The sequence below is a fragment of the Lithobates pipiens genome, unplaced genomic scaffold (assembly GCF_037356315.1).
Source record: "Lithobates pipiens isolate NorthernLeopardFrog02 unplaced genomic scaffold, aLitPip1_a1.2 Scaffold_3, whole genome shotgun sequence".
In the NCBI taxonomy this organism is placed as follows: Eukaryota; Metazoa; Chordata; class Amphibia; order Anura; family Ranidae; genus Lithobates; species Lithobates pipiens.
The window spans coordinates 128283329-128306234 of record NW_027507790.1 but is presented as its reverse complement, the minus strand read 5'-3'; the positions used below and the strand labels follow the sequence as shown (position 1 = coordinate 128306234).

The 22906-nt window shown below is 44.1% G+C and overlaps 1 protein-coding gene across 7 annotated transcripts in view; it reads left to right on the top strand.

The window, feature by feature from the left end:
* The window catches only part of APC (APC regulator of Wnt signaling pathway), a 208352-nt gene that overhangs the window by 123607 nt on the left and 61839 nt on the right, over nt 1–22906 (top strand). For all 7 annotated transcript variants that reach the window (XM_077462284.1, XM_077462285.1, XM_077462286.1 and 4 more), the window contains 3 exons: nt 15284–15392; nt 15579–15692; nt 17761–17844. In XM_077462284.1, coding sequence (XP_077318410.1) covers nt 15284–15392; nt 15579–15692; nt 17761–17844 — 307 coding nt within the window. The remainder of the gene's footprint in view (nt 1–15283; nt 15393–15578; nt 15693–17760; nt 17845–22906) is intronic.

The following is a 22906-nucleotide window of genomic DNA, read 5'->3' as shown; positions in this document are numbered from 1 at the left end:
TCATATGGACATATTACAGTCTACACCTGTGTGAGAGCCCATCTTTTGTCCAGGTGTTCTGTGCATCCCCATGCATGCAGACCCTTTCATGTCAGTTGGGATGCAGTAGCTGTACTGACACAGCCACTGCTCCCAATTTGACAGCCATGTGGGGAGCATGGCCACGAATGCAGAAAGTGTGTAGACCTGACATGGGGTAAACCGTAGTATGTCTGTGTGAACAAGGCCTAATCCTAATAACATATCACGTGAAAAGGTGGTTGTGTTATTGAAGACAATCCAATGTTAAACTCCAGGTATGACTTTAACTAGTTTCTGAATCTTTGAGTGCCCATTAACAACTTTGTGTAGAGGAATCCAGAAATTGTTCTCCATGACCCTAGTGGTGGAAAACTTTTCTTTTCTCCTAGGGAAGATTAGGTGATCTAAGTTTGCCACAGATTTTTCTAAATGTTTGTTGCCCATTGGCTACTGCCCCATACTTTGGTCTGTTGCTTACCAATATTGGGCTTCTTGGCAAATATTTGAATTAAGGGAAGTATGGGTTTTGGCTATTTTTCTCTAATCATTCTTACCGATGCTGTATCTGTCCCCCGGCATCTCTGCACTGAGAACCAAGCCATCGAACATCGCCAATGGTTTGGTTCTCTCAGCTCCCCGACAGAGCTGCTGACTGTCAATTGGTAGCTCTCCTGCTCTGCTGCCCCACGCTCACTGGAGTGCTGAGCTGTGGAGGGGCGGAGAGCGGCTGTCTCGGCTTCTCAGTGGTTCACTGAGAGGCTGAGACAGCCATCAGTCCAGGCACCTGGTGGATTGAGATGTCCGAAGTCGGGATGATGTGGTGCCTGGACTTAACTTGGTGATGTCAGCAGAGAGTGAACTTCAGTCCGCTCTCTGCTGAAAATGGGCCACAGGAGTGCAAAACGAATTGCACTCCTGTGACCTGTAGGAGGAGCCCAGGCTGGACTTCTCCTTTTAAGAAGTAAATACATTTTCTCAATCGTTCATTGACCGACACAGCCTTCCTTAGCCAGAACCATCCAACCAGGATTAGGACACTAGGCAGAAAAAAACTCTGCTACGCCCATGGGCAGTCCTCGTGATATACACAAACCCCCCCCTGCTATAGGCCTTCGTTTTTTTTCTGCCTAGTCAGGAGTGAGGGACCTAGTTCCCTGTTGGGATCTCTTGTCCTGGCAATTTTTAGTTAATTAATTTTTTAGTTTGGGGTTTTTTTTCCCCTGGATTTTTCCAGTGATATCTACTGCTGGGCTGGGTGACGGGTTGGACATTCGATCCAGTGGTCACCTCAGTCTGGCCAGCTAGCTCGTGCAGACCGCAGCTATGTGCTAGGTCAGCTGCGACATAGCCCCACTGGACAGGGGCTGGCCCCGTGAGTTACATACAACAGCGTCTCGGCTCGAGTCAGTGTCCCTCATGGCTAACAGCCCCCACTTCTGTCTGGAGCACTGCCCGCTTAGTCCTGGTATGGTGAGTAAATGTCCCCTTCTGCTTTAAGGGGTTTTTGTGGTGGCCACAGGCCCCTCCCTGGGTTGGTCGGTCATGCGGGTCTGTTCTGTCCCTGCACCCTCTTTTCCTGACGCTGGAGGTTCCTTGGGGATGGGGTTGAGTACTGGTGGGCTTCAGGTGCACGCTGCCTAAGTGCTGTATTTACAGGGGGGGGCGGCAATTGGGTCCAGTGCCCGATCTCGCTCTCTCTCTCGCTCGCTCGCTCGCTCGCTACAGGGTAATCCTGCATTTGTGGTAGCCTTGTGTAGAACAGCCGGCGGACATTTTTCCATAGCCTGCATCCTTTTTCCCTAGTGTCTGATGACTTCCTAAGGCTGGCGGCCATGATATGGTGGATTTTGGCTCAGGCAACAGCGGCCATTCTGTGTAGCCCAGGATGGTCATTGTTGGCAGGCAGAAGCTCCTCCTTTTAAGGCGGCGCTGGCGCCTGTGTGTTTTCTTCTCCCTTAGACGCCACGTGTGTGCAGGTCTTCACCTACGGCAGCAAGTGCTGCGCTGTTGGGGTGGTGAGTCTGGGGGTTCCTTCCTCTCTGCTGCGGGGATTTCCTAGTCGTCCGGTACCGGTGGGGGGGGGGGGGGGGGGCTGTGTCCCATTTTAGTGGTAACGCTTGTTGTGGAGCTCTTCTTCTTTTTTTTTTTTTTTTTTTTTTTTTTCCCTCTCTCTCTCCTATGGAGTCTCAAGAGCATGTTTCCCCACCTGTCAAAAGCTGCAGGTCCCTCTGGGTCCCAGTCAACCGTTGACACACTGACAGCGGCCCTGGAGTCCTTTGTGTCCCAGATGGAGGTGGACTAGCAAGAAGCGCCCAGCTGCCTTTCCCCTTCTTCATCTGTCTCTACAGATCCTGGATCTGATTCGGTTGCCGTGGTCGGGGCCTACCCTGTGGGGTCTGCGGCCACGCTCCTATATCTTTTTGACAGTGAGGGTGATTCCACGGCCCCAGTGGCTGCGCAGGAGAAAGCGCTGGTGGACGCACTGGTTGCTTCTGTGCTGGAAACTTTAAAATGGACACCGCCACCTGTGGTGGATCCCCTGGTTTCTCGGTTGAACAAAACCACTATGATTGAGATTGAGGACTCTCTGAACTTTAACCACTTAAAGAGGAAGTAAACCCTGATGGGTTTACTTCCTCTTTCATTCCCTGCAAAGGCAAAGCATAATGGACTACTATGCATCGCATAGTAGTCCATTATGTGTCACTTACCTGACACATGAGCCAGCGAAGTCACCGATGTCCCCTGTAGTACGGCGCATCCATCTTCTCGGTGGGTCTCGCCGCTCCGCCGCTGTCATTCAGCGAAGCCGCGATGTCGTCACTCCCGCGCATGCGCACGGGAGCCGCCACTCGCGGTATATCGCCGTTGACCGCGACGCGCTCAGTGCGCCGTAGACAGCGGTGCCTGTCTTTCAGCAAATATCTCCTAAACAGTTTTTTCTAACACCCTAGAGAATAAAATGGCAGTAATTGCAATACTTTGTCACACCGTATTTTCGCAGTGGTCTTACAAGCACACTTTTTTTTTTTTATTTTTTTTTTTTTTATAAATACACTTTATTTTGAGCTAAAAAATTAGAGAACCATAAAGTTAGCCCAATTAATTTTTATATTGTAAAACGGCTCGACAAACCCTCGGCGCCAGGGGCGGCATAGCTGGTGTATCTCCGTGCAACACCATCCACCCCCCCCCCCCCCCTCCAGCACGCAATTGCGTTGGGCCACGCCGGTAATTGAGGCCACGGCTTTGCGGCCTTCTGCAGACCTATGGTTCCTTCTTGGATATGGCGCCCTCTTGTGGTGGCCGTTGGTATGACATGAAAACCACCTATGCTAATGGAGCTTCCCCTGCCTGTTTTCCTTCCCATCTCCTTCCCTTTACTTAGAACCCCCAAACATTATATATATTTTTTTATTCTAACACCCCAGAGAATAAAATGGCAGTTGTTGCAATACTTTCTGTTACACCGTATTTGCACAGCGGTCTTACAAGCGGACTTTTTTGGGGTAAAAATACTTTTTTAATTTAAAAAATAAGACGGCAGTAAAGTTAGCCCAATTTTTTTTTATATTGTGAAACAGTTACGCCGAGTAAATTGATACCCAACATGTCCCGCTGCAAAATTGTATCCGCTTGTGGAATGGCAACAAATTTTTACCTTTTAAAATCTCCATAGGCGATGTTTAAAAAAATTCTACCGGTTGCATGTTTTGAGTTACGGGGCGCGTTTCAAATTATTTTAAACGGGGCGTTTTGTCGGTCGTTAAAAAAAACCTGGCTCCTAATTTTTTTAGCTGGCTCCTAGATTCCAAGCAAATTTGTTGATACCCAACATGTCATGCTTTAAAACTGCGCCCGCTCATGGAATGACGACAAACTTTTACCCTTATAAATCTTCATAGGCGATGTTTAACAAATTCTACAGGTTGCATATTTTAAGTTGGAGGTGGTCTAGGGCTAGAATTATTGCTTTCACTCTACCAATCATGGCAATGCCTCTCATGTGGGGTTTGAACACCGTTTTCATATGTGGGAGCTACTCATGTATACGTTTGCTTCTGCGTGTGAGCTCGACGGGACGCATTTAAAAACATTTTTTCTTATTAATTTTACCTTTTTTATTTTTACACTGTTTAAAAAAAAGAAATTGTCACTTTTATTCCTATTACAAGGAATGTAAACATCCCTTGTAATAGAAAAAAACATGACAGGACCTCTTAAATATGAGATCTTGGGTCAAAAAGCCCTCAGATCTCATATTTACACTTAAATGCAATAAAAAATAAAAATTGTCATTTAAAAAAAAAAATGGCCCTTTAACCACTTGAGGACCAGGCCTATTTTTCAGACTAGGTATTTACATGTTTAAAACAGTTTTTTTTTTTTTTTTTTTTTTTTTTTTACTAGAAAATGCTTGGAACCCCCAAACATTATATATAGTTTTTTTTTCTAACACCCTAGAGAATAAAATGGCGGTCATTGCAATACTTTTTTTCACACCGTATTTGCGCAGCGATCTTACAAGCATACTTTTTTTTTTTTTTTTTTTGGGAAATAGTTCACTTTTTTTTGAATAAAAAAAATAAGCCCAATTTGTCAAACTTTTACCCTCAAAAATCTCCATAAGCAACATTTAAAAAATTCTACAGGTTGCAAGTTTTGCGTTAGAGGAGGTCTAGGGCTAGAATTATTGCTCTCGCTCTACCGAACGCGGCAATACCTCACATGTGTGGTTTCAACACAGTTTTTATATATACGGGCGCTACTCACGTATGCGTTCGCTTCTGTGCGCGAGCTTGTCGGGACGGGGTGTTTTAAAATTATTTTTATTTTACTTGATTTTATTTATTTTTGCACTGTTTTAAAAAAAAAAAATATGGATCACTTTTATTCCTATTACAAGGAATGTAAACATCCCTTGTAATAGAAAAAAAGCATGACAGGTTCTCTTAAATATGAGATCTGGGGTCAAAAAGTCCTCAGATCTCATGTTTGGACTTAAATGCAATAAAAAAAAAAGTAATTTGAAAAAATTACATTTGAAAAAAAACTTTCCTTTAAGAGGTAGCGGAAGTGATGTTTTGATGTCACTTCCGCCCTCCTATGGTATAGAGACGAGTGGAGGCCATCTTAGCCTCACTCGTCTCCATACCCAGCAGTGTGCAGGACCCGATCGCCTCTGCCACTACCGACGGCTCCGGTAAGCGGCGGGAGGGGGTGGCACCTCTCCCGCTGCCGATAACTGTGATCTCTCGGCGAATGTGCCGCGTAGACCACCATTATCGTACACAGGACCTTCCTCCTGTAAAGAGGGATAACTCGGTTGTGGCAGCAGCTGCTGCCGTTACCGAGATATCCCTCTTCAAAGTACCGACGTATATGTACAGGAGGCGGTCCTTAAGTGGTTAAGAGCTGTGGGCGGAAGAGACGTTTTGACGTTGCTTCCGCCCTGAATTGTTATGGAGACGGGTGGGTGCCATCTTCCCCTCACTCGTCGCCATGCCATGCCCATCCACGGTAAAGATCCCATTGCCTCCGCCGCTGCCGACTGATCCGGTAAGCTGTGAGGGCACCAGAGCTTGGTGGAAGGGGGGCCCTCTCCTGCCACCGATTAAAGTGATCTCGCTGTGATTCCACCGCAGAGACCACTCTTATCAGAAACCAGACCACCAGTCAAACACGAGGTTACCAGGGTTATGGCAGCTAGCCACTGCCATAACAACGATACCCCCCGTCAAAGTAAGGGCGTATTTCGGCGTGCAGCAGTCCGGAAGTGGTTAAAGACCCAGCTGATAGGAAGGCAGAGTCTCTTGTGCTCTTTTGCGGGTTCAGCGCTTTAGCCGGTTTTGGTTATTGCTTTGGTGCCGCAAATGCTTACAGAATGGGCAAAGCTGTTGCGCCATGACCTGGAAGGTGACCAGTTTCCTCCTGCCTTCACAGAATTAGCGGACCAACTGGTCCAGGCGCTGCAGTTTGTCTTGCATTCTAAGCTATCTGTTTCAGCGGTAGTGTTTCGATGGGTATTGGCTGAAGTGTTGGACTGAGGCCCAGGCCTCCAAAAAGGCCCTAGCTGATCTGTCTTTTCAAGGCTATCTTTGTTTGGGGCCGCTCTGGATGATATTGAGTGTCACAGGGGGGAAAGAGTACTTTTCTTCCACAAAGAAGGGGAAGGAGCCAATTCACAAGTGCGGCCTTTCCTTCTCGGCACACACAGTTTTTTTTTTCATCCCTCAGGGTCCACTGACAGACTCAGTCTTTCAAACCCCCCTGGGGAGGTCCCAAGCAGCCCTGGTCAGGCAAACTGAGAGCGGGCTTCTCCAGACCCCAGATAAGGCTCCTTCGGCATGTGGAGACTCCCTCGCCCACAGTCCGGGTGGGGTGACGTCTTCATTGGTTTCAGGGCCCGTGGACTTCTCTGCTAAACGACAAGTTGGTAAACAAAGTGATTCTGTCTGGTTACAAGATAGAGTTCCAGACATGTCCCCCAAGCAGATTTTTTCCATCCAATTTGCATCCGTCTCCGGACCTCTTGTTAGCCCTCCGGGCGCGGTGCAAGGCCTGTTGCTCCAAGGGGTAATTGTCCCTTTCCGGTGTTGGAACGTTTCCAGGGCTTTTATTTAAACCTATTTACAATCTCCAAAAGAGAAGGTAAGGTATGTTAGTTCAGGGCCTTGAGGTCCAGAAGCGATGTGCAGGTGCGGAAGTTCAGAATGGAGTCCATTCGCTCCGTGATGGCATCTCTATCAGGGAGACTTTCTTGCCTCCATCAAAACCAAGGATGCCTACCTGCACATTCCGATTTGTGCACAGCACCAGCAGTTCCTCCGCTTTGCTGTGGGAGAGGAGCATTATCAGTTTGTGGCATTACCCTTTGGTCTTGCCTCCGCTCCTCGGGTCTTCACCAAAGTGTTGGCCCCGGTTCTGGCGCTGCTGCGCCAGCGGGGGATGGCTGTTCTGGGCTTCCTGGACAACCTTCTGCTGCGAGCAGAGTCCCCAGTGGCCCTGAGGGGTGACGTGGGTATCACTGTTCGGACTCTGTCAGATTTTGGATGGCTGATAAATTGCCAAAAGTCTGTGTTGATTCCAGTTCGGAAATTGATTTATTTGGGGCTGTCTCTGGATTCCACTCAGGCCAGAGTGGTCCTTCCGCAGGACAAATGCCAGAAATTACAGGCGGCAGCCCGCTTGCTGCTTTCCAGCAGGTGGATCTCCCTGCAGACTTGCATGCGGGTACTGGGCCTGATGGCATCTACGTGTGAGGCGTTCCCATTCGCTCAGTTCCATATGAGACCCCTGCAAAGGGAGATCTTGTTAAAATGGGACAAATGTTCCGAGTCGCTAGATGGTCAGATTCAGCTGAGTCAAGGAACCAAAGGGTCCCTGATCTGGTGGCTTTGTTCCCCGGCTCTTCAGCAGGGAAAATCCTTTCTCCCGCTGTACTGGACGGTGGTCACCACCGATGCCAGTCTGTCCGAGTGGGGGGAGTTCTGGGCCTGAGCTTGGCTCAGGGTCACTGGACGGTGGAGGAATCCAGGCTACCTATCAGTATCTTGGATCCCCCGGCGATCAGACTCTGTCTGGATCATTGGACGGATACGACTTCAGGGGCTCCAGATACGGATCCAGTCAGACTATGCCACGGCAGTGGCCCATGTCAACCACCAGGATGGAACAAGGAGTGTGTTAGCTGGCCTGGAAGCAGCCGGCATTCTACTGTGGGCAGAGCATTTCGTTCCGGCCACCTCCGCCGTTCACATTCGGGGGGTGGACAACTGGCAGGCAGATTACCTCAGTCGTCAACAGATCTGTCTACGCTGGGGATCTCCAGAGGTAGATCTGATGGCATCCTGAATCAACAGGAAGGTACAGAGGTTTGTGGCCAGGTCTCGGGACCCTCTGGCGGAAGCCTCGGACGCTCTGGTCACTCCGTGGGCCCAGTATTTTATGAAAAAATTGGAAAAAACAGCGCTGTCCATAAAAAATAGAAGAATATCCGTGAAAAAAGTATATTAGAAATTCCTGCTGCAACTTAATGTGAGATACACACAATATAAAGCAATTAAAAAAAGAAAGTTGCCCTGAAAGACTTATACCATAAATAGTGCTAAATTATATCATTACCACCATAACACAAACTTATTTTCTACCTTGTGTACAAATTATTGATGTAAACACAAAAATAATGAAAAACAGTAATAAAAAGTAAAACGTGAATAGTCCAAAAATATTATAAAAGCAGGAGAATGAGGAGAGCCAGTTTGGAAAATAAGGTGGAAAAGGTGGAAAATAAGTTTGTGTTATGGTGGTAATGATATAATTTAGCACTATTTATGGTATACGTTTTTCAGCGCAGATTTATTTTTTTAATTGTCTGATCTATGCCTTTCCTCCTCTCAAGAGGCTGTTGCGCAGCATCAAGGCCAAAGGAATTCTAGTCAGTGCCCCCAGACTGGCCTAGTCGGCCTTGTTTTGCCGACCTGGTGCGTCTGGTCACAGATGCCCCCTGGCGGCTGCCTCTCAGGGAGGATCTGCTATCCCAAGGGCCGATCTTCCACCCTGTTTTGCATTGCTGGCTTTAACGGCCTGGCTATTGAAAACCAGGTTTTGAAGGATAAGGGCTTATCTGCATCTGTGATTTCGACACTGCACAAAGCTAGAAAGTCTTTTTCCAGGAAGGTATATTGTCGGACGTTGGAAAGCATACATTTCTTTGTGTGAGTCAGCGAGGTTTCACCCAAGTTCCTTTTCGGTCACTCTGATTTTGAAAGGAGAGTTGAAAAGAATTTTGGCCTTGAGTACCGTCAAGGGCCAGGTGCAATTTTTTCAATGCTCCCTGGCTTTGCATTCTCTGGTGCGTACCTTCATTCATGGAGTGCGACATGTGGTTCCACTGATGCAATCTCCCTTGCCACCGTGGGACTTGAATCTTGTACTTTCGGTTCTACAGAAGCCTCCCTTTGAAAATATTTGAGAACTTCCCCTGCTCACGCCATCACAGAAGGTGGCCTTCTTGGTGGCTATTACTTCTGCTCGCAGGGTGTCTTTTTAATGAGTGAGCTCAGTTGCTTAACCACTTGCCGACCGCCGCACGACGATATACGTCGGCAGAATGGCACGGGCAGGCATATGGGCGTATATATAAGTCCCTGCCTGCCCGCGGGTGGGGGGCCCGATCGGGCCCCCCCCCCCGGTGCCTGCGGCGGTCGGCATTCCTTCGAGAGCGATCCGGGATGAGGGGGCGGCCATTCATTCATGGCCACCCCCTCGCGATCGCTCTCGACGAATGGAAATCCTCCGTGACATCACTTCCTCTCCTGTAATGTAAACACAGGAGAGGAAGTGATGTATTCTCTCCTCCGTGTCGGTATTTTTCGTTCCGGCACCGAGGAGAGAGGTTCGGTGAGTTGCACCAACACACCACACATACAGTAGAACATGCCAGGCACACTCACACCCCCCCTTTACCCCCCGATCACCCCCCCAATTACCCCTGCCCCCCCAGTCACAGTGACACCAATTGCTTTTTTTTTTTTTTTTTGCATTGGTGTCATTTGTGACTGTAATAACTGTTAGGGCAGTTAGGGTTAGCCCCCTTTAGTTCTAATGTGCCCCCCTAACCCCCCCAATAAAGGTTTAACCCCGTGATCACCCCCCGTCGCCAGTGTCACTAAGGCTGGGTTCACATTGCAGCGGTTTATGAGAACGAATGTGATTCGCCCCGCACTGCAGTGCAAATCACATCCGATCTCTGTGCGATTCGAGTTCAGCCATTCGCCGCACCCGCCACACCCGCCGCAAATTCGCACGGGACCCTTTTTTTGGCCCGCAGCAGAATCGGATCGCATGGGTGTTCACACCATGCGATCCGAGTTTGCAGATCGCACTGCGATATGCGAACTGATCTGGGGGTGTCAGTAACATTTCACTGACACTCCCAGCAGTTCGCATAGGGCAGTGTGAACTGCCGCCGGGAGGCATGCGATGCGGGAACCCGCCGCGGATTCGTGGCGTTCCCGCATCGCTCCAGTGTGACCCCAGCCTAATAAGCGATCATTTTTCTGATCGCTGTATTAGTGTCACAGGTGACGCTAGTTAGGCAGGTAGGTATTTAGGTTTGCCGCAACTTTTTATAGCGCCAGGGACCCCCATATACTACCGCATAAAGCCCCCTGATTGCCCCCTAGTTAACCCTTTCACCAGTGATCACCATATAACTGTTACAGGTGACGCTGGTTGGTTAGTTATTTTTTTATAGTTTCAGGGCACCCGCCATTTATTACCTAATAAAGGTTTAACCCCCTGATCACCCGGCGGGTGTCATTTGTGACTGTAATAACTGTTAGGGCAGTTAGGGTTAGCCCCCTTTAGTTCTAAGGTACCCCCTAACCCCCCCAATAAAGGTTTAACCCCGTGATCACCCCCCGTCGCCAGTGTCACTAAGGCTGGGTTCACATTGCAGCGGTTTATGAGAACGGATGTGATTCGCACCGCACTGCAGTGCAAATCACATCCGATCTCTGTGCGATTCGAGTTCAGCCATACAGATAGTATGGCTGAATTCGTGTCGCACCCGCCGCAAACTCGCACGGGACCCTTTTTTTGGTCCGCAGCAGAATCGGATCGCATGGGTGTTCACACCATGCGATCCGAGTTTGCAGATCGCACTGCGATATGCGAACTGATCTGGGGGTGTCATTAACATTTCACTGACACTCCCAGCAGTTCGCATAGGGCAGTGTGAACTGCCGCCGGGAGGCATGTGATGCGGGAACCCGCCGCGCATTCGTGGCGTTCCCACATCGCTCCAGTGTGAACCCAGCCTAATAAGCGATCGTTTTTCTGATCACTGTATTAGTGTCACAGGTGACGCTAGTTAGGCAGGTAGGTATTTAGGTTCGCCGCAGCTTTTTATAGCGCCAGGGACCCCCATATACTACCGCATAAAGCCCCCTGATTGCCCCCTAGTTAACCCTTTCACCAGTGATCACCATATAACTGTTACAGGTGACGCTGGTTGGTTAGTTATTTTTTTTATAGTTTCAGGGCACCCGCCATTTATTACCTAGTCTCACTAGTGTACCCCTAAATTTAGGGGTGTCTACTTTCCAAAATGGGGTCATTTGGGGGGGGTTTGTGCCATCTTGGCATTTTATGGCCTTCAAAACTGTAACGCCCTTAGAAAGCCTGAAGGCGGTGCTTGGTTTTCGGGGCCCCGTACGCGGCTAGGCTCCCAAAAAGTCCCACATATGTGGTATCCCCGTACTCAGGAGAAGCAGCAGAATTTATTTTGGGGTGTCATTTCACATATGCCCATGGCATGCGTGAGCAATATATCATTTAGTGACAACTTTGTGAAAAAAAAAAAAAAAAAAAAAGTTTGTAATTTTCCCGCAACTTGTGGCAAAATATAAAATATTCCATGGACTCAACATGCCTCTCAGCAAATAGCTTGGGGTGTCTACTTTCTAAAATGGGGTCATTTGTGGGGGTTTTGTGCCATCTTGGCATTTTATGGCCTTCAAAACTGTAATAGGTAGTGAGGAGTGAAGTCAAATATTTACGCCCTTAGAAAACCTGAAGGCGGTTCTTGGTTTTCGGGGTCCCGTACGTGGCTAGGCTCCCAAAAAGTCCCACATATGTGGTATCCCCGTACTCAGGAGAAGCAGCAGAATTTATTTTGGGGTGTCATTTCACATATGCCCATAGCATGTGTGAGCAATATATCATTTAGTGACAACTTTGTGTAAAAAAAAAAAAAAAAAAAAAAAATATTTTTTTGTCATTATTCAATCGCTTGAGGCAAAAAAATTAAATATTCGATGGGCTCAACATGCCACTTATCAATTTCCTTAGGGGGTCTACTTTCCAAAATGGGGTCATTTGGGGGGGTTTTGTACTGCCCTGCCATTTTAGCACCTCAAGAACTGAGATAGGCAGTCGTAAACTAAAAGCTGCGTAAATTCCAGAAAACGTACCTTAGTTTGTAGATGTGACAACTTTTGCGCAAACCAATAAATATACAATTATTGACTTTTTTTTTACCAAAGACATGTGGCTGAATACATTTTGGCCTAAATGTATGACTAAAATTGAATTTATTGGATTTTTCTAATAACAAAAAGTAGAAAATATCATTTTTTTTCAAAATTTGCGGTCTTTTTCCATTTATATCGCAAAAAATAAAAATCGCAGAGGCAATCAAATACCATCAAAAGAAAGCTCTATTTGTGGGAAGAAAAGGACGCAAATTTTGTTTGGGTACAACATTGCATGACCGCGCAATTACCAGTTAAAGCAGCGCAGTGCCAAATTGTAAAAAGACCTCTGGTCATTTACCAGCAAAATGGTCCGGTCTGAAAGTGGTTAAAGAGTAAAGCCTCTTTAAAAAAAAATACACCCTGCAAGGCAAAGGCATAATGAGCAAGTATGCATAGCATACTAGCTCATTATGAATTACCTGAGATCGAAGCTCCCGCATCAGCCCTTGTTCACCTCCTCCTCCGCCGCCGCCATCTATCCCGGAGTGTGTCGTGGCTCCGGCGCTGTGACTGGCCGGAGCCGCGATGACAGTACTCCCGCACACGTGCGCTGGTGGCATAATCGCTGTTAGAAACATTGGTACCACTATTCCTGTAAATATCTCCTAAACCTTTTAGGTTTGGGAGATATTTCTTGCACCTACAGGTTAATCTTGGCTTACCTGTAGGTTAAAGTGGTTGTAATGGGTTTACAACGACTTTAAGATATTGGGGTTGGAGAAACAACAATACTCGGAGCTTCCGTGTGAAAGGCTGTACGGGGGGGGGGGGGGTGGGTGGAGGGGGGGTGTATGCGTCAGGCCAAGTTTGAGCATTGCAGGAGAGCAGGTCAAGTTTAAAACATAGCCAAAGAACTGACCACAGTGTATTCTGCTTAATGTGGTCAGTTTTTAATCGGAAAGCAGAGGTGCTGACAGAGAAACCCTGGAGATTTCACACGCAGAAAGCAATACGAAGAGCACAGGCTACGTCTTCATACAAGTACATGATACACTTTGCTGCTTTTTGCAGCTGCAGCCTCTACTCTACTAATTCTGAGCTATGCTGGCTCACCATGTGTTTTAAACACTCTAGGTGGCTTGTAGAAAGGGAGTTGTACAGGAATCGTGAGGACTTGATAACTTTTCTTTTTCACAGATTAAAGGTGATACTAAGCAGACATTTACATTCTCCCTTCTCTTTCTGTATGTGGATGATGGTACTGTAATTATTTTAATAAAACAATAGAAATACCTTTTTCCTAATCGATATACAGCTGTCGCAGGATCCAGCTCTTTTGCAGCCTGTCTGCAGGGAAACATACAGGAGGAGCCTCTAGTCCTCTTCTGCTGGTCATATATTCAAAACAAAAACAGCCTTTGGAAGACTGAGTGAAAATAAATATCAAAAAACAGTTTTAAATTGTCATACAAATATATATTTGCAATCACATCTTTATTATTTTTTGGTAATAAGTGTTGGCTGGATATTTACGTCACAGGTTGTGCTACGCCCTTCCAGCCTGTGTCTTAGAATAAAACAAGAGGGAGCTGAAGCCACCATCAATCAAGATGTAATATCTTGCCCACTTTGTGTTTAGCTGGTCAGTGGACATGGAGGAGAATGGAGGGAGTGGGCTGTCATTTACTACTGTGTATACACCCACACATGTGTGTCTAGTCATATGGGCTGCTCAGATGTGATAGGGAGGAAATGCTTGACATAGCAACTCACTGAAAACTGAGCATGGGCAGAGTTACAACTACAGCTGCAAAAATCCCAGCTGAACAGGGGTCATAAATACAAGGTGGAGATACAGAGCAGCAGGATCAACCAGGTTTTACACGAGTGAGTATGAACAGCATGTAATACACCATTTATTGATAGTATTTTTTCATGTGGGTGTAGTGACACTTTAAGCACTATTCAAATAATAAGGATGCTGACAACTGTACGGGCAGCAGAGTGGTTGAAAATCAGAGGTTTTTTTAGCACACGTTTTACATCCGGCATTTAACAAGTTTCAAAATTGTACTTATTTATTTACTTTTTCGCATACAATTTTTAACTGGATATATCTATTCTGGAGAGATATTACAGAGAAAATTCATCCCAACAGGTTGACTGTGTGCATATGTGTACCTTTTTTTTTTTTTTATCCCCTGAGTTGTAGGATTGCAATTGTACATTGAACAACGTGGGTTACAGCTACTCACCAGAGTACTTGTTTTCATGTACACATGTTTAGGTGCATTTAGGAGTATTTAGCGTTTTTTCTTCAAGAAAATTCCAATCAAGAATGTAAACCAGAAAAATGTTTTTCTTCTAAATGTTGAGCTTAAAAATGCCTCTAAACATCCTAATGTGCATGGACACATAGAATAACATTCAGCTGCTTCTACAGGCAAAATGCAAATCAGCATTTTTTTTAAGCCAGTATGCATGGACCCTTGGGGTAATTTAACATTAGGGCGGCAGGTCCCTTAGCGGTAAAGCACTTTACTGTTGTTTTAGTGGTGCTTTTTGCCCACTAGGGTGCTTTTAACCCCCGCTAGTGGCCGAAGAAGGGATTAATGGTGTCTGTGTTGTGACGCTTTTCAGGCACTGCCCAATAATTCCAATGGACAGGGGCAGTGTGGGAGCACTGTATACAGCGCTTCCACACCGCCTCAAAGATGCTGCTTGCGTGCTTTGCAGCTTCTCCTCTGCTGTTTGGTTTCAATTTCTAAGACCTACATATCCCATGTTACCTTGCTGCCCATCAGTAGTGAGTCCCATACTGACTCTGTCTCCTGAAACTCCTCAGCTCAGCAGCTCTGTAGTTCAGGCGGCATGCTCTGTGAAATGTGTGACACGGCGCCTACTCACAGGGTATAGTGAGCACAGAATTCAAAAAAATAAATGTGTGGGGATCGTCCCAAAATAATTTTTACAAACTTCCAAATGATAGGCTAGAAGTAATTGAAATTCAATGTGGAAATTGATATATGATTTTACATTTTGACCATAGTTATGCTTAAAGCTTCCGCTCATGCTGTGTAATGTATGAAAATGCATATGTGAGCAGTTCCGGCACATCCTTTAACTTAATTGCTTACACACAACAATTTTATTCGGAGTCTGAAATAGTCTGAAATCTCATTGACTCACTAATTGATAATAAAACATTTCCTGGAATTTGTATGATGTGGGTTATATTGTTCTGGTTATTCATTACATATTTATTTTCTTCTTATATTTAGGTCCCTACTTATTGCAGAGCTTGAAAAAGAGGAGAAAGAAAAAGACTGGTACTATGCCCAGCTTCAGAATCTCACCAAAAGGATCGATAGCCTACCACTTACTGAAAATGTGAGTGTCAGCTGCATTAAAGGAAAGCTCTTAAAAAAAAAAAAAAAAAACAACCCTTGCTTTGTAGAATTCACGTAGAACCATTTTGTAAACATTCTGAATACCTGTCCAGCTTTATTTACATATGTATTAAACTAATGTGAATGTTGCTGTATTCTGATGCATTTTTATCTTTGTTGCCTTTAGTTCTCGCTTCAAACTGACATGACCAGAAGACAGTTGGAGTTTGAGGCCAGGCAGATCAGAGCTGCAATGGAAGAGCAACTGGGAACCTGTCAAGATATGGAAAAGCGTGCACAGGTATCACAAAATATTAAATAAAAAAAAATTGTGTGAGCGACCCACAGGCCTAGTTTTATCCTGGAAGGCAGAAAAACTTGAGTCAGTTTTAGCCTGCACAGCAGAAATATTTTTTTGTTCACAATTAGTCAATATTTAGCTGCATTTTCTGGCAGGGATTTATTGTAGTGTAATGTGATGATTAGATATAGTAGTAGGAGCTGTACTTATAAAAAGAGTTTAATAGGCAGCCTAGTCCACAGAGTTTGGGTTGACTGCTGTAATAGTACCACTTATAATTCACAGACGCTTATGCTGGCCATACACTATATGAAAAATCGGGCAAACCCAAATTTTGAAAAACGAACGTTCAGCCGCGAAACAAACGATGGTGCCATCATGTAATGACTGATAAATCGTTTAGTGGACATAAATAAATTTTTTTTTTTTTTTTACATATACCCAGTGCAGACAGGTTGGATGGGAAACACATTAATCTTTCAATTTATCGTTCAGCAGAAAATTTCCAAACTCGTCCTTCGTTTTTTCGGCTCAAGAACGTCCAAACGATTATCGATTTTTGTGCCCATTAACTGACTGAAAAAAACAAACGAACGGTCTAATGGCCGAATATCGGCCCATTTTTCATATAGTGTATAGCCAGCATTGGACCTCATAGACACTTGGATTTTCTGCAGCTTTTTGTCTTCAGATTTACCAAAACCATGTAGTGCAAGGGCCTGCCTGATTGCATACAAATCGAAACTCTTAAGGTTTGGCCTCATATTATATGGTTTTGGTAAGTCTGAAGACCTAAATCTGCAGAAAATCTAATGGTGTCCATGGGGTCTTAGAGGTTGATTTACTAAAATGGGAGAATGCTAAATCTGGTGCAGCTCTGCATAGAAACCAATCCGCTTCCAGGTTTTTTTTTTTGTTTGGTTTTTTTCCCTCAAAGCTTAATTAAACAAGCTGAAGTTAGAGGCCGATTGGCTACCATGCACAGCTGCACCATATTTTGCACTCCATTTTTCGTAAGTCAACCTCTTAAGGAGGTAAAAATTAACAGTCTGAAACGCAATACACTTTTCACAATTGCTATCCTACTCTGGTGTTCCCACAGCAGTATCCTTAATATAGTCCAAATATTGACCCTGAAATCTGTGTATGCACTCACCACATTGATTTTGCTTATTGATACAGTAGAAAATGGAAAATGTGTCATGGGAACAATAGTTTACAATAGGCTGATTGAGAAAAACAAAGCCCATCTAGTTCAACCAATAAAAGGGAAAGAATTTATCCAATCCTATAACCACAGTTGATCTAAAAGAAGGCAAAAAAAAAAAACAATTCAAAACAACGATCCAATTTGCTCCAGCAGGGCAAAAAAATCCTTCCTGATCCCTCAGGAAACGATCTGATATTCCCTGGATCACCTTTACTTATAAATATTAGTATCCAGTTATATTATATACATTTAGTAAAGAATCCAGGCTTTTTTAATTCTACTGAGCTGGACAGAACCACCTCTTGAGGGAGTCTATTCCACATTCTCACAGCTCTTACTATGAAGAAACCTTTCTGTATATTGGAGATTAAATCGCTTTTTCTCCAGATATAAAGCGTGCCCCCTTGTCCTCTGTGATGACCTTAAAGTGAAAAACTCAACACTAAGTTCAGTTTATGGGCCCCTTATTCATTTGTACATGTTGATCTTATCCCCCCTTAATTTCCTCTTTTCAAATGAATGAATTCAGTTCCTCTAATCTTTCCTCATAGCTGATCTCCTCCATGCCTCTTATCAGTTTGGTTGCCCTTCGTGAGGCTTTTTGTGAGGATGGCCCTTGTGATTTAGCCCCCAGTTCAGCGTTAATCCAACTGGAAGCATTTATTAGTGTCTGCAGGCAAATAGTATGGTTGTCTCAACACTTTGAATGCTGTTTCTATTCTGGAATACCCGTAAATGTGCTTGCCTTTGCAAACTTCTCCCACGCTTGTGGGTTGTTCTACCAAATGACACGGTGTTTTGCATGTATGTAATTATACAAGTAGTTACTGAATTTATTTATTTTTTTCTAATCTGCAGCTGAGAGTAGCAAGAATTCAGCAAATTGAAAAAGACCTATTCCGAATGCGCCAGGCATTGCAGTCCCAGCCTGCAGAAGGAGAGGTTGGTGCAGCATTTCGTTTAATGCTTCATTATACTGTATATAAATTCTTAGTAATAAAATCAGCACTCAAATTGACGTCGCCTGCTTTAATCTGATAGATTTTTTTAGATTGTTTTTTTTTTCTTTTGTCAATGTAATATTACATAAAAGTACTTTCTTTTTTATAAATCTAATTTTGGAGGTGCCTCAGTGAGGGCGTTCTCCTCTCTTAGAATAAGGCTCCAGTCACTCCTGAGCGTAACGCAATGACAGCTGCTGCAGCGCATTTTGTGGAGCGTTTTTGGAGCTGCACCATTCCTTGAATGCTCCTCCATCCGCACCAAAAACGCTCCAAAGAAGCTCATGTAGCAAATCTTGGTACAGAGCCAGGACCGCTTGGTGTTGCAATTTTTGACACGATTTTTTAGCGTTTTGTTGCTTGACAATTGCGCCAAAATTGCACCGTAATTGAGGTGCCATTCAGAAATATTGATTCTGGAATCGTGCAGATTTCATCCGTGGTTCAAATCGCCTAGGTGTGAATGGACCCTTATGCATACAGACCTGTGCAGAAAAGATAAAAATAATTTAATATTTGCCTCAGAAGTTACTGACATTACTGAGCCTGGAACTCACATTTATTGAGCACTTCTTTTGTTTAATTAAAGGGTCAGTCCACTCCAAACATATGCATTTTAGCATACAAATTCATCTCCTGCCCCTTTATTTTTCTTTTCTTTTTAATTTTTGTTTAACCTGTTGGGTGGTGCGGCACTGGAGGACTTCTTCAAAGCCACAAGGAGGGAGGGGGTTACTCCCATGATCTCCCCTGGTCATGACCTCTAGACTGGAATGATCCACCAGACCTTTTTGGTGGTTTTTCTTTTATTTATTGTTTTTTTTTCTTCTTGTTTGTGACAACACTGATCAATATTTTAACAAATGCTGCCAATACCACACTTCTGTAGCTGACAGTCTTGAATGTGATTTTGAAATTGTAACAACTTCAAAATGTCAAAAGTAAAGTTTTTGAAAATAATGAAATGAAAATATTTTTTAATATATCTCCTGACAAGATCTGTGCTAGAGTTCCCAGGTCTAAACATGTTGCAGCCATTGACTGATCTTGCCAGAGAATGTTGTTGAGGGAACAACATTAGTCATGTGACCAGCTGTGTCAGGGAGCAAAGATTAAATGTCTGGGTACAATTTTTGGTATTCATCAATTTTATACTTGCTTAAAAATAAAATAAACTTCATTTTTTTTCAGTATAGGGCTGCTTTTAAAGTTGGGCTTCAGGTAGACTTGAAAGACACAAATTAGTGCAGCTCTACAATTATAAATACATATTTTTTATGCAAGCACTGCAAGTACTTGATTTGATCTACCGTATTTTTCGGACTATAAGGCGCACGTAAAAGCCTAAATTTTCTCCCAAAAACGACCGTGCGCCTTATAATCCGGTGCGCCTTATATATGACCTGTTGACATCGCTGGAGTTCTTTGTTAACAGTATCTGTCAGATGGGCGCGCATGGAGTCACAGATCAAGTCTCTTGACGTTAACCTTCGGACTATAAGGCGCACGTAAAAGCCTAAATTTTCTCACAAAATCGACCGTGCGCCTTATAGTCCGATGCGCCTTATATATATGGAAATATCCATTTTATCAGCCGGTCGTTGCTAGTGCGCCTTATAATCCGGTGCGCCTTATAGTCCGATGCGCCTTATATATGGAAATATCCATTTTATCAGCCGGTCGTTGCTAGTGCGCCTTATAATCCGGTGTGCCTTATAGTCCGAAAAATACGGTAATATCAGTCTTTTTGTAATCTACTGAACAGTAGCGTCTAAACCAGGGGTGTCCAACCCGCATCCTTGGGCAAGTCTGCAAGAACCCTATGCAAGCAGAGAAAACACAGTGGCTAGCATTTATGGAGGGTTGCAGGGGATTCCGTGTATACCTATTTGCATAGAAGTCACCATGGCTCAGAGTGCAGTAATGAGAACAGCTAAAGGGATGCCGGGGGTGCCCTTTTTGTAAAAACAGAGATTCTACAAAAATCCCCTGGCAAGTTAATGGCACTTGGGTGTATCAGGAAGGGGAGAGAGGGGTTTAGATGTGGGCTGTGCTCCCCCTGAAGCCCCCTGTCCGCAACCTCCTCACACCATAAATACCAAGGTTGCCAACTGTCATTTATGTTAAGGACAGTTTGAAAAATCCGATTTTTCAATTTGTCCATGAATGTCACTGATGAACATGCAGTCTGCATGTCTGTAATGGATATTCAGACAGATGTAAAAATCACAGATTTACAATTGTCTGTGAATTTAGGCTAGGTTCACGCTACTAAGGGTGGTTGCGGATGTGAGAATCCGTTCTTCCTGCATTTTCTGGTATGGGACCGACAGTAAATTGCATGCTAGAAAAGCACCGTCTATTTTCCTGGCCTCTACAGTCCAAAAATGGTGCAGGAACCTTTTTTCCTGCTTGAAACGCAGGCACAGCAGCTCATTCAAATGAATGGGCTGCCATGCCTGAGCAAATGCGGCCCAAGACAATTCCTCTTCTTCCATTGTGGCCCAGGAAGGTGAATAGATTGGACACTACTCGTCTAAACTGAGTAGGAAAAACAGCACCTGGAGCCAGTCAGCTGTGCTATAGTGCACATGCTGCTGTGAGGGACAGAGCAGAATGACAGCGATAAGTTTGTTAATCTTCTTTATTCACTGACCAGTTATATGCTAGTGGTATACATGACCTGTAAGCCTTAACTGCAGCAGAAAAAAAAATTCTACTGATATGTACCAAACTTTGGAAAACCCTGTTGTCATGGTATTTTTGAGGTTTTCGATGCCTACCCTGTATTTTTGGGGTAACATTTAGTATGTAGAAGGGTATACCCACTATGCTTATTCAATCTTTCTTGTCACTATAATCATGTAAGCTGTACGAGCCCACTTGATGGGGATTATTCCTCACTGTCTGTGATTGATTTTGGCCAAGACAAAAACAGATGAAAAATCTATGGGGACAAATCTGCTAAAAAAGACACAGCATTTATATCCTGGCAGAAAGTCTAACCCTTCCCCACTCCATTCACAACAAGAGTACCTCTGCTTGTTATACATTGCCCTGTATAGATACTAATAAAGGTTTCAGTGTTCACTTTTGGGTGGAACTCCACATTAATTCTTTGCTTTCTGATTCATGTTATGTAATATTGGGTTGCTTGGCTAAAGATTTCAGAATAAGGTTAAAGGATAAGTTCACCTTTGGTAACATGTTGCATGTTTCGTCCGTTTTTTAGGGTGGAACTTTTAACATGGTTACCGCTCCGGCAGCTCCTGTCTGATCTCTTACCCCCCTCCCTCCGCCCGCATATTTGCATCATTTATTCAGAGTTCTGTGGATGAACAAGTACCAACAGCCTTTGCTGTTCAGTCTGCAGTCTGACAGCATTGCACCCTGCTAATCATGGGTGCTAGGGCTGCAACTAACTATTATTTTCATAATCAATTCTTTGGCCAATTTATTGTTTAGATTAATCAGTTAATAGCCTTAGAAAAAGTGTAGTGTATAATTAAGTTAATATGTAAAGTTTAAAAAAAAAAGTTAATTTATTCTTAAATATCTCTATATGCAGTGGTAAATTTTAAATAACCAACTGTATGGTTAGGGATTAAAATCTTGAATCCACTCTGAGAATAACGGACAGAAAAGATATACTGTATTATACTGTTAGAGGTTGAATCTGGTAAAGATCATCAGACTCAGATCAAATTTTTTTTATTTAAAATAATTGTTTTTGCAGATTTTCAAACAGATCTGTAATATTATATGCTGGCCATACAAAAACAATGTCTTCTTTCAAAAAAGGTGCTGAGCGCCGATCGTTGTTGCGGTGTGGCAGTCTGTGTCAATACTGATCTAGGTCAAGAGTCTCTGATGGAGACACTTTACCACGTGATCAGCCGTTTCCAATCATGGTTGTTCACGGTGTAAATAGGAAGTGATGTTGATCGGGTTTTCCTCACTCGCGTCTGTTACTCTCTAGTAGAGGAGAGCCGATTGTCTGCTCCTCTGACGGGGAGGGGCCGTTTCTGTGCACAGCCCCCCCCCCCCTCAAAGGATGCCCACACTGGACCACCAGGGATGTCGCCACCAGGTATGCCACCCTAGACCACCAGGGATGCCAATCTGCCCACAATGGGCATCACTGATTGGCATGCGTTATTATTTGTCACTGATTGGCATTCATCCGTACCATCAATTAGTGTACATCAGTTTCTCTGTCAGTGCCCATCTGTGCCACCTATCATCAGTGACGCCCGTCAGTACAAAGTTTTGTAATGGAAACAAAAAACTTTTTTTCTTTTTTTTTTTTCTTTTCCCCCTAAAGTTTCGGTCTTTTATTTGTTTAGCAGAAAAAAAAAATCCCAGAGGTGATCAAATAACACCAAAAAGCTCTATTTAAAAAAAATGATAAAAATTTGGTTTGGGTACAGTGTAGCATGACTGCGCAATTGTCATTCAAATTGCGACAGCGCTGAAAGCTGAAAATTGGTCTGGGCAGGAAGGTGTTTAAGTGCCCTGTATTGAAGTGGTTAAGAACATTCATTCGATTTTCCAATCATTAGTGGGGTCAAATCGACGTGTTTTTTTTTTTTTTTTTGTTTTTTTTTTCCCCAACCACAGTGATGGGTACATTTAGAAATAATAGAAAATTTCTTGGTCAAAGGAATTTTCAGACAGTGTATTGCTAGTGGTGACAGTGGTTTTCATTTAGAAATGTTGTTTTAAAACAGAATATTAAAAGCAAGTGAAAATTTTAAACAACTTGCTTTCATTCAGCGAATGTACAAAGATTTTTTTGTATGAATGTTCTCGTCTGAAAATTGATCCGTGTGGCCAGCGTAAGGCTCGGTACACACCTATGCCGTTTGCTTTTGATCTGTTTCTGCAGTGTGTTTTGCTGTGCGTTTTTCGATTTTGCTGTGATTTGTGTTTTTGCATTTTTGTATGCCTTTTTTTTTTGGCCAATTTGTTGTTGTGCAGATTAAAAAAAAACACATTGTTGC